Here is a 12,633-nt window from a genome sequence, read left to right as displayed (position 1 = left end):
ATTTGAGAACAAATTGGTCCAGAACGCTTTGATAATGATTTTAAATTAGATTACAAAAAAATAAAAATTTTAATGAAAAGCAAATATGTTGTTATAACAGATAAAATTAATATATGCATTTCTGAACTTCAATGCATTTGGTGCAGAAACTTTTTTCGCGATAGAGAAAAAATTACACCTTATTTCATAATAGTTTTTCATGCTCTACACGGCTATGTGGTGGTATTTTCGATATCTGCAAAAAAGTGCAAAAAGTTATATCCCTAATGTACATACACTCTCATAATATGCCTCATCGATATAATGGTTTTAGACACTAAAGGTAAGGTCACATTAGGCAAATATTTGCTCCAGCGACGGGAAGTGTGCGCTTACTGAGCGTAAATAATGCATTGAAATGGCGGCACCAAAAAAGAGAATTTTGATTTTTTAAGCGACTGCCTCCCAAATTTGGTTTTTCCATTTGATTCAAAAACATTTTATATGAATTTTTATGACAATCGGTCAACGTTAACCCGTGACCCAGGAGTGATCTTTGTCTCCATACAAATTTGTATGGTGCCAAAGGTACATTTTCACGACCATATGTATTCCAATAGTACCTTGTATGGGGACAAAGGCGAATTTTTCCGTCCGTCTGTCTATCTCGGTCGATCTGGCTGGGGCGCACGATGATTCTCGAAAGGACTTCGTAATATTATGTCCAAACTTTGTTTAGGTTCGAGCTAACATTTTTCGCACGATAACTCTTGAAGGCAGTAACCGAGTTGGTCCATACTTTGCGCATCGTAAAATTTATACGAGACCTATATTTGGGAATCTATCGGTCCACTCGATCGGGTACCTCCAACACAAAATTTCGGAAAAATTAAGTCAAATACCTGTTCTCGAATCGCTTTAATTTTTGACAACCACTTGCATTCGCTGCCCCCATGACGGTACAAGTTTTTTTCAGGGACAAGTCTATACTTCCTGAGAAAAGGACCCTGGTGTTGTGGCTGGAGTACCATGTGTAGTACCAAACTTAGTTTAAGTTCGAATAAGGGCCATATCGGTCCACTCCATCAGGTACCTCCGCCACAACAGTTAAAAACGCACGATAAATTTCGAAAGTAGTACCCGAGTTTGTTCATATTAATTTTGAGAGTTTAGATAAAGTTCGAGTATGGACTATATCGGTGCACTTCTTAAGGTACCTCACCCAGAATAGTTCAACATTTTTGTATAAGTGCAATTTAGGGCCTGTTCAAAGATCGATCGATCCTTTGGAAATGTACAGCAATGTTACTCCTTGTGGCCCTGTTTATAGCGATATTATGTTTTGCGTGGGGAAGTCCATGCTTCCTGGCATAGTGGTCAAAACCCATAAGTTAAACGGTGACCAACTAAATGGCTGGAGGGTACCTATCTATCGAAAAGAAATTACTCCCAAAATAAAATCCACTTACAAAACTGACTAAGCCGATGCATTCCCACGGTGCTCTTGAAGCAACTTTAAATTGAGGGTGCTTGCACCTGGGAAGTTTTTGCAGATTCTGAAACTACAATGTTCATAGATGAGAAAAATCAAAAACAAAACAAAAATCGCCTGAACGCTTTTTCAATAAATCGCAATTCAAACTGACATTTAAGGGATTTTTAGGTTTTCACGATTTTGCTTGGAAACCGCAAATCCTATCGAAATGGGACTGAAGAAAATGTTGTAGCTATGAAAATTCTCTGCAAGATTGAACTTTATGATAACTTCGTAGGTTTTACCGTTATTGAGATATAGAAGTTCAAATTGGGACAATACATTGACTGTATCGCTACCTTATAAAACAATGTCATACATGGTGCGCCTTAACTAAATTTTAGTGAAAACAGCTTACAGCTGGGAAGTTTTTGCGGATTTTGAAACAGCAAATTTCATAGGTGAGAAAAATGCAAAAACAAGAAAAAATCGCTGGAGGGATTTTTAAAGAAATCGCGGTCAAAATTCACAATTTTAGGTTTTCGCGATTTTGCTTGGAAACCGCAAGTCCTATCGAAATGAGGTTAAAGAAAATGTTGTAGCTGTGAAAATTCTCTAGAGGATATAGAAGATTTTGCTTGAAAACGGCAACTCTTATCGGAATGAAGCTAGAACAAATCTTATAGCTGTAAAAAACTCTACAAGATTGGCTTTCGTAATTTTTCCTAGGTTGTACCACTCTTGACATATATATACGTTTAAGTTGGGAAATTGCAGTCATGACATTTTTTTATAAGGAGACGATACCGTCAGTGAATTGTCCCAATCTGAACTTCTATATCTCAAAAATGGTAAAACCTACGAAAATCTCATAAAGGACAATCTTGTATAGAATTTTCAAAAATAGTGAAAACCTATAAAACCCCTAAAAATGTCAATTTGAATCGCGATTTATTTAAAAAGCGCTCCGACGGTTTTTTTGTTTGTCTTTTGATTTTTCTCATCTACGAACTTTGTAGGCGTAAGCACCTTCCATTTAAAGTTGCTTCAAGAGCTCCGTGTTCCTTCAGGTACCTATTCTGCAACATTATTGAGCTTTAATTTAAATATATTTTTATCGGAAAATCTGCAATCCCCCTAATACATAATTATTGGGGAAAAGAATTTCGGTTGTGTGGCCAATATTCGATGCGATATATAGATAAAAGTTTAAATTCACACAGGCTGGAGGTATATCTCTGCGGGCAAAGCCGACTGATACCTTTTTTTACTTTTTATTAATCCCTCCAAATATCCTTCCCACCTAAAGTAAAATCCAAAACATTTCGATTTTAATTCGATAGTTGCTTCGTTTATTTATTTCTAGTTTATAAATATTTGACTTATAATAATTAAATAATAACAATTATTTAAAATTATACATATCACACTAAAATGAAAGACCACATTCAACAAGTTTCAACGTATTAGCATCACTTTTCAATGATTTGTATTCAACATTGAGATACATATATAACTTTACAGCAATTCCATCTTAAATATATTCCGCTCTCCTCCCTTTTATACGTTACGATTTTGATTTGATAACAATCACAAATGAATCGCCAACCGCACTTCCACCTTGCACCGTGGCACCGTGTTGTCCTTCAATCACTTCATGCATAAGAAAATGTTGTTTATGATAGATGTGAGACCATGGTGTGGTTAAACAATGAGCTCGACCAAACCATTTGATGCCCGTTTTGGGATTTTCTATAATCGCATCAAAATTGCTGACCTCATCATCGCCACCATCATGGGATTGTTTGGAAAATTCTTGTCCCGAGAGTTGATCATTGCCTTCCAGTTGCTGTAACGGATTCATGTGCCAAACGAAAATCGCTACTTTAGTGGAGGTGGTAGTGGTGGTGGTGGTGCTTGTGGTGGTATTCAAGCTGTTGCTGTTTTCCAAGGAACTACTGTGGTGATTGCGGTTGGATGTAGCCAAAACACGAGCTGCATTGTCGGACATTGGTACAAAGGCCACAAAGAATTTTTCCATTTGAGCTGTGGATTCAGTGCTACGGAGATTTAGGCAGATTATGCTCTGCTGCGGGGCATCGTGCCGAATGGTTATACGTTGACCAAACTCAGCATAATACTGATTAACAGCCAACTGATGATCCTGAGTCAAATGGGTTAGCAGTTGCCATTCATTGTGAAGAATTTTGGTTGTGGTGGTTGCTGTTGTTTGTTTTGTTGACAAATTGCTATTAGTCATTTGTTGTTGTCGTCGTTGAGCTGAAGCTACAATTTCAGTTGCATCTGCTGCTGGAGCTACACTGGTGGGCATCACGTTCTGTTGCAAGCAACATAATTTCCCAGTTGGGCACTGATAATATTGCCTTTGATGGTGCTGCTGATGAAGAATGGCTTCTTCATAAACTCGTAATATATATTTATTTGGCATAGTCGTTGTTGTTGTTCTTGTTGTTGGAACATTATTTACAAGTGCAACGTTATCTGGCTTATAACACTCCCTGCAATGACAGTTTGCTGCTGCTTCTGCTGGGACATCATCTTGAACATTACTGGCAAAGGTTTTATTCTTTTCAACAATGGACCGGACCGGCACCTGGACTGTCATTGATGTCACAGTTGTTGCTGCTGTTGTTGTCGTAACACCATCCCTGTAATCTTGTGATGACTTCCTGTTGATGTTGTTACCATTGTTGCTGGCATCAGTGTTCACTGACACATTAACAACGGCAGCAGCATTTGTAGCTTCGTACAATGCTTGTTGCAATGCCATTGAATGATGTGGCCGTTTGTTTTCCTGTTGACCCTCCTCCTCGGCATCATTGTTTTCCGTTTCCTCTTTTTTCGTTTTGGTACGTCTTCGTCGACCCATACGCAAAGAGCTCAAAATGGAATCATGTTCCGTTTTCTTGATATCTTTGGCTTTAACTTCATCTTCATCTTGGCACTGTTGCTGCTGCTTCTGCTTGGACTCAATGGCCAACTTTGGTTGATTATGAAATTCCGTGGTACACTTCCTTCTATCTTTCGGTGAGTTTTTATTGTTGCGCACTACACGCCACAATGCCAAATACAAATTTCATGAAACGAGAGAAGAAAAAAGACAAGAATGAACGGAGGAAAGAATTAGATAAGATTTTTGTATTGTATACATGCGGAACAGGAAAACTACGAATGAAATAATTTCCCAGAACAGATTTCAAAATATTTCATTTAAAACATTTTTACTTAAAATAGTTTTTTTCGAATGATTTAATTTGAAGATATTAAAATTTAGTTGAAATGTATAAATGCGTACACGGCGAAGGAACAAATGAGGAGTAAGTATAAATGGTTCAGATTTATAGCACTTATGAAAGTTGGCAAGGGCACATGTTTTCGTCAGAAAGCAGTACCTCTGGCTAATGTTTCCTTAGGCGTTACTTATGCCAATTTCTAAAAACGATCATACTGATAGTCATATGGTAATTTCATAAATTATCAAACATAGTCACAGCAATCGAATCCTCTATCGCTAACGAACGATACTATAGCGACCAACTAACGTTCTATTGACAGGTACAAGAATGGTAGTAAAATCTTGTAGGATTCTGATAGGAAATATCAAACTATTTCTTTATGTGATAACTACAGGGGTTTAGTCTACAACCCACAACATACGAAGTATTTTCGACAAAAACAAAAAACTTGTGTTCAAGGAAATAATATCATATCAACCTATTTGGCTTTTGACATGCTAAATTCACTATAGCAGAACATTGTTGCCCACACACACGCAGAGAAAAATATTTTTCGCTTTTGTTGGAACAACAATATTTATTTTTTAATTAATTCTCTTTCGAGTTGAGCTTATTAGGCCTATTATATACATTGAAAAATTAGGAATCTACCGAAGTCCCACGCATTCAACCATTACGCTACGTTTCACGGGTGGTTAAGCCGATCTTCAGGAGTATTAAATGTTGTTTTTGTGGCAGACGAAGGCAAATCTTGGGAACTAGTATATATATTGGGTACTAGTATATAGTTGCCAAGCTTTGCCTTCGTCTGCCGGTGCACAGTGCAAAATATGAGCACTTTAGCGGAACTTTACTAATAACTTTTAAAGGAAAAGGTGTAGATTCCTGAAATTTTGCACAAATGTTTCTTATATTAGTGGATAGTGTGGGGCTCAAATTGGGCCACATAGACCAGCGGTTTCCTGTAGCGCTCATGTAACGGTGGCTGCCGTTTTTACGTTTTACATTCATTTTTCAATCGATTTTGATGCAAATTGGTATATTGGGCTTCCAGCGGATAGAAAACTTATGTACAAAATATTTTCAATATAGGTTCGCGTTTTGGAATAGCCCCACATGCCGGGTTCCCTCATATTGGGTATTTTAAAGGTTAAAGACAAAAATTGCAGCCGATTTTGATGCAAATGTAAATTTTAAGATTTTAGCGAATAAAAAACCTCCTCACACAATAGCTGTCAACATATGTAGGTCCACTTCTGGGTGAAGCCCCACAACCCTACACATCTATTAAGGAGTAAAATGTCAATATTTTTTGTTTTAATTTGTATCTATTATGTTTATTGGTCCATTCAGCAGGTCTGTACCATTAATTGTTTTAATAATGTCTTTCAGATCAAGTTCAGGTGTGCACTGCATTACAATTTTTAACGTATTTTGGTATTTGCACCGCAGCATCTAAAAATGTTGCACTATATGTAAATCACCAACATTTAGAGGTCAAAACTATGAAAAATAGCGAGAGGTTTCTTAATTTTACAGAAATTATCATTGTTAGAATTAGTGAGTCCATTTTCTCAAAACACAGACAACAATGGCGTTCATTGTCGCGTTTACCTTCCACTTTTGGAAAATGCAACTGAATGAAATTCCCTAAGTCTTTTTAGAAAATCCTGAATATCTCCAAAGACCGCGCGATACCGCAGCAGTTTTATAGCTTTGCGAACAGAGGAGAATCCAATCTTACAGATTATATATATCTTAACATGTGAATGTACGTAATTCACTTTTGAAATGACCACGGAAAATAAAAATTACAATTTTGAAAACTTCAAAAAATCACTTCTTTGCGACTAAAATTGCACGAAAACAATAAGGGTTTTCTGCATTTTTTTAAAGTGTAAAATATCATAATTATTTTGTAAAATATTAAGAAAAAGAAATCATGGCATACTGACTTACCATTTGTCCGCGCCTCTCCATTTTTTTAATGAATCAAAAATACATTTCTTACAAAAAAAAAATTAAAAAACAAAAGTGCAACTTTAAGTGCATTTTTAAGTCGTTTCGTGAAGTAAATCGGCAAACTGAGTATGGACCATTTGTAGTGGAGTACTTAGCTAACGAATTCAATAAAAGTTCAATTAATTTCATGTACTTTGAAAATCCCTTAAAGTTCCACTAAACTTCCCAAATTTCGCAGTGTGCGGTGGTAGGAAAAATCATAATCAAGTATTGTTACAAAAACTATCGTCAGCCTAGAAAACTTGTTACTGAAGTTTTTGATTTAATCATATATAATTCTTATATACACTTTTCACATAACTTTGGTAAAAATGTCACGTATAATATTATGAGTATTGACAAAAACAAGGCCAAGGGCTCAATTCTCTTTCTGTGAAAATGTGAAATGAAAAATTTTATAAAGAAAATAAATGTCAAATGAAAAATATTATAAAGAAAATAGTTTTTATTTCAAATTTGTATAGAACGAGAATCCAGCCCCAGGTTTTGCCAGGTATAACTAAAAAGACAACAAATTGAATGAAGAAACATAACTACATACTCCATAAGGAATACCATAAAACCATAAAAAATATGAAATGAAAACACAAATTACGGCCAAAAACACTTCTCAGACTGTGGTGTAACTCATCTATCAAAACAAAAAGAAGAATGAGAAAAAATAAAGAAATAAAAACAAGAGTATCATGGTGAACATACACAAAAAAGAACAACGATAAAATAAAAACAAATATAAGATGAATTCATACAAACAAAACTCACCAACATGTTTTTTCACCACAGCATCGAAAATCGATAGAAGAGAATAAAATTGTCAAAGAAAAGACAATAATATTGTCTAGCAGACAAATACTATTGTTGGATATGACAAAACCAATTGTTGTAATTAACAAAAACTATTGTTGGAGTCACAATACTACATACAGAATCTTTACATACATTTTTTTCTCTTCAAATATTGTTGGATCAATCATATTTTTTTCTCTGCGTGCAGGCACTATATTACCTTTGTTCTTTCTATGTGGTCACTTTTTTTATGACGTTCATGGCCATTATTATGTTGACGCGCTCTCCATTGACTGTAAACAATGTAAAAAACAGTCAATGGAGAGCGGTCAACATATAGACATAGGATAAAGTTGGTAGCGTCATTAATATCGAAATCGAAATTAGTTTGAAAATCGGTTGTTACAGGTGAGTGACAATACATTTTAGAGAAACGAGAGGTATCCAGAGAGTGCCATCGTGAGCCTAAAAATAAGCAAATAAGTGATCATAAGTGATCGATAATCCGGACATCGCCGATTCGTCCGGATTATCGATACTATACTGTATATCATGAATTTTAGAGCCGTCGCACAGTGTTGCCGCGTGGACAAAAATCAAAAAATGTGATGTTAACTTTTACATATGTTTATATTCTTTTCTTACAGTAAACACATCCGATACAACGAATCTGAAAGAATTTTGTTGATATGTCCATCCATAATGAAATTATAGGCGATAATCGTATGAAAATTAGACAACATTTAAAATAACATTTTCTGAAAAGTTTGTTGAAAATATTAAAAGTTTTGGATGGGGATTTCATGGGTGGGCTATAAATATAAAATGTTAGTACAAAAAGTTGACATTAACTGCACATGGGCAAAGTACCGTTATCAAGATTAAAAATTTAAATTTGATAAGAAATATAAATTCTTAATATTTCGTAGAGTATATCTTTTGATTGCCACCTTGGCTCTTCATTTCCATTAATTGGACATCTCTTCTGAAGGGAATATTGAAAAACATTCTGCCCATCCCTGCAACCTTCTGAGATATATAGGTTCATATTTTATATAGCCCCCATACATTTATATCTTTTCCCGATTTTGCTACAACTTGTTAAATTTTGATCAAATAGCTTTCAAATTTAATATGTGTTATTTTCTTAGGCCGCTGAATAGGTACACCGATTTTCACAAAAATCTGTTCAGATTTGGATATAGGCCCCATATATATCTATCCCCGATTTTGCTATAACTCGGTCAATTTTGATCGAATAGCCTTCAAATTTTGTATGTGATATTTTCTTAGGCCCCTGGGTAATATCATCCAAATCTGAGCCAATATGGACCAAAGTTGAAATTTTTCATTCCTATGCCCTTATAAGTACTTGTGCAAAAATTGATCAACCTTGATCAACCTTGGTCAACGCCTTCTATTTTTGTCCTCTTTTGTATGGCAGCGGCAACACTGTGCGTCGTGGGTCTGAACGTCATAAGGCCAATATTCCCTTCAAGAGCCGTCTTGTGTCATTACATAAGAAGGAAGTAACCGATATTTCGTTCAAGAGCCATACTCCGAACATCAGAAGGTATTAGCAGATATTCCGATCAGGAGCCGTCGAACTGCGGGATGAGATCCCAAAATAGGGGGGTTAATTCAGGGGAGATTTTACACCACACTGTTGTAAGGGGTATTATATCTTAGTGCATAAGTTGTAACATGCAAATGGAAACGAAATAGACCCATAGTTCCTTTTGATGATTTGCACAGATTCACTTTTTTAGTCGATTTATGCATGTCCCTCTGTCTGTCCGTCCGTCTGTCCATGTATTTTTGTAAACAAAGTATAGGTCGCAGGATGAGGGAATACAGGTGTTACCATTCCCGCAGTGAAGCATGGTTTGTGTTCGTCAATTTTTGTATGTTTTTATCCAGATTTCAGACTCGTGTTCGTCCTGAGGGCTAGAATTGGATGGTTGAGGACCATGACTCTGTAGCCGTGAGCAGCCGGAGGGTCTATTCTAGCGCCGCACAGTGGTGCCGCTTAATTGTAAGCGTGGACAAAAATAGAAGGAGTTGAGCTAGGATGATGAATTTTTGTACAAGTACTTATGAAGGCATTGGAATAAAAAATACCAACTTTGGTCCATATCGGTTCAGATTTGGATATAGCCCCCATATATATCTTTCCCCGATATTGCTATTACTCGGTCAATTTTAAGAGAATAGACTTCAATGAAAATATCAGATATTTGATATTTTCTTAGGCACCCAATCAATTTTACCGATTATAACAAATATCGGTCCAAATTTATATGTATTACACTGTGCAACACGAAAGCTATTAACCATATTCTGACTCCACAGTGTGATAGAAGACCAAAAAATAGAAGACACGTGACTTTTCGTTTTTCCTTATCTCATCAACTTTCGCGGTTATAGGCCTCCAAAGGTTTGAAGCTTTGATGTAAATATATATATATATATATATATATATATATATATATATATATATATATATATATATATATATATATATATAGACATTTCGGATGTTCCAGAAAGTCATTGATGTGTTTGCTACATTATTGCAGTTGGTTGTTTTCTTGAATACTGAACGGTTTAGTATCTGTGGACCAGAACCAGAGAAAGCAGAATAAAAATCCCATTTGCTTTGTTATTTTGACCTTTAAGAACCGTCTTTACAGAGATCATATGTTCTAGAAAGAAGTTTATTGGGATCTGAGGTACATTTTTGTAGTTGGTTGTTTGCTTCAAATTTGATCGGTTTGATAGCTGCAGACCAAAACCCGAGAAAAACTTGTAAAAGAAATTTGACCTTGCGATTTTGACCTTGTAGATGAAGTTTGATGGATTATATGTGTTCACAATTTTTGTTCCTTAAGACAATATCTACAACTTTGCCTCTGAGATAAATTCAAAATTCCTAACGGTTTGGAAGATATAGTCTTGAAAAATGACCCATTTTTACATCAAAGCCTCAAACCTTTGGAAGCCTATAACCGCGAAAGTTGATGAGATAAGGAAAAACGAAAAGACACGTGTCTTCTATTTTTTGGTCTTCTATCACACTGTGGAGTCAGAATATGGTTAATAAAACATGACTCAAAAAATTACACACAGTGTTACTTACTTATTTACCTAGCTGTCCCATTACAGAACATTTGTTCCATAATCCGAACTAAGAAAAGATCTCCAATTCTCTCTGTTTGTTGCTTCGCTTTCTGGAATACAGCACCTCTTCATCCACTTGTTTGCTCCATCTATGCTTAGGCCTGCCAATTCTGCGTGCACCGCCACGTCGGACTTATTTATACGCCTTTTTTGCGGGTTTATCATCGCTCATTGTTATGATATGGCCTTGCCAACTTAATCGATGCATCCCGATACGTTTACCTAAACCGATGTCGTTTTATAGCAGATACAGCTCGTGGTTCATACGACGTCGATATTTACCTTCAACGCATATTGGTTTATAGACCTTTCCAAGAATTTTTCTCTCAAACACAACAAGCACTGCCTTGTCTGCTTGCGCAAGTACCCATGCTTCGGAACCATGCATCAGCACGGGTAGTATCAGTGTTTTGTAAAGCGTTATTTTATTTATTTATTTTCTTAAATTGCTTACATAAGCCAAAGTATCATCTGTTGGCCAATATAATTCTTCTTTTTATTTCACAACTGATGTTGTTTGTTGTGTTTACGAAGTCTTTTACTACCTCAAAATTATAGGAACCAACGCCAAGATCCGATCTCTATGGACGCTTGTCATATGGCTGCTTGTATATATAGTGCCACTTCTTTTGATCTTCGCATCTCGTATAACCTTTTCCAGCAGACTGTTGCATAAGTCAGACGAGAGGCCGTCTCCTTGCCTGAAACCTCTTTTCGTACTAAATTCTTCGAAGAGGTTCTTTCCTATGTTAACTGAGGACCGAGTATCAGTTAATATCATTCTACAAAGCCAAATGAGCTTTGCATGGATTCCAAATTTAGACATGGCTTGGAATACTTTGGAACGTAGGGCGCTGTCGAAGCCTGCTTTATAATCGCCAAAAAGGTGGTAGGTGTCGATCTGCATCTCTTGGGTCTTCTCCAGGATTTGGCGCAGGGTAAATATCTGGTCAATGGTGGATTTGTCAGGTCTAAAGCCGCATTGGTATGGTCCAATTATTTCGTTGGCCATAGGCTTTAGTCATTCGCACAATATCCCTGACACTATCTTGTAGGCAAAAGGGAGAAGACTTAAGTCCCTATAGTTACAGCATACAGTCTTATCTCCCTTCTTGTGGACAGGGCGCAGGATGCTCATGTTCCAATCGTCGGGTACTCATTCTTCCTGCCAGATAGTGCTAACTATTTGAGGAATATACCTTATCAGCGTGTCGCCACCGGTTTTGAACAGCTCGGCTATTAAGCCATCGGCTCCTGCTGCCTTATAATTCTTCAGCCGGTTTATTGCTGTCTTTACCTCATCTTGGCTGGGCAGTCGACATACAATGCCATCTTCTGGGATTGAATCTGTGGTATCTTCGCCGTCTTTGCTACTATCGGATTCCAACAGTTTTGAAAAGTGTTCCTTCTATATCCTGGGCACACTATCTGTATCAGTTACCAAATAACTTTGCTGGTCTCTACAGGAAGATGTGCCTGTACCAGTTTGATGCTTCACTTTTTCCTTAAAACGTTTGCGGGGTTCGTCAACTTTAGAGGGGTTTTGTTATTCTGTTCTTTCGTTTTTTCATAATAGGCTGCTTTTTCTAGGGGAGGATTACTAACTCGACATCCAAACACAATTTTTTAACGTTCTTATGGGTGAACGCGCGGTACATGTTAGCTCGCTACCTTTAACGGGTGTTAAGAAACCAAAACCAAAAACCAGACAAAACAAGATAAATACCCCATTTGCTTTGCTATTTTGAGCTTAAGGAACAGTTTCTGCAGAGTTCGTATATCTCGAGCATATTGAGATCTAAGCTACATTTTTGTAGTCGGTTGTTTGCTTCAGTTTTGATCGGGTTGATATCTGTAGATCACAACCCGAGAAAAAATTTTGAATTTTGACCTTGCAGATGGAGATTAATGGCTTTTATGTGTTTTGTTCTGTAA

General features: G+C 36.5%; 2 protein-coding genes across 8 annotated transcripts in view; one reads left to right on the top strand and one right to left on the bottom strand.

The window, feature by feature from the left end:
• Nucleotides 1–12,633, top strand: part of LOC141389952 (uncharacterized) — a 57,815-nt gene that overhangs the window by 31,463 nt on the left and 13,719 nt on the right. The window lies entirely within an intron of this gene.
• Nucleotides 2,777–12,633, bottom strand: part of LOC141389948 (uncharacterized) — a 207,071-nt gene continuing 197,214 nt past the window's right edge. For all 5 annotated transcript variants that reach the window (XM_073962231.1, XM_073962229.1, XM_073962228.1 and 2 more), the window contains exon 5: nucleotides 2,777–4,522. In XM_073962231.1, the coding sequence (XP_073818332.1) occupies nucleotides 3,021–4,522 (1,502 nt within the window). In that variant the 3' untranslated portion in view covers nucleotides 2,777–3,020. The remainder of the gene's footprint in view (nucleotides 4,523–12,633) is intronic.

Source organism: Musca autumnalis, unplaced genomic scaffold (genome assembly GCF_047663935.1).
Source record: "Musca autumnalis isolate F117 unplaced genomic scaffold, ASM4766393v1 scaffold_1, whole genome shotgun sequence".
In the NCBI taxonomy this organism is placed as follows: Eukaryota; Metazoa; Arthropoda; class Insecta; order Diptera; family Muscidae; genus Musca; species Musca autumnalis.
This window is presented reverse-complemented; position numbering and strand designations above follow the sequence as displayed.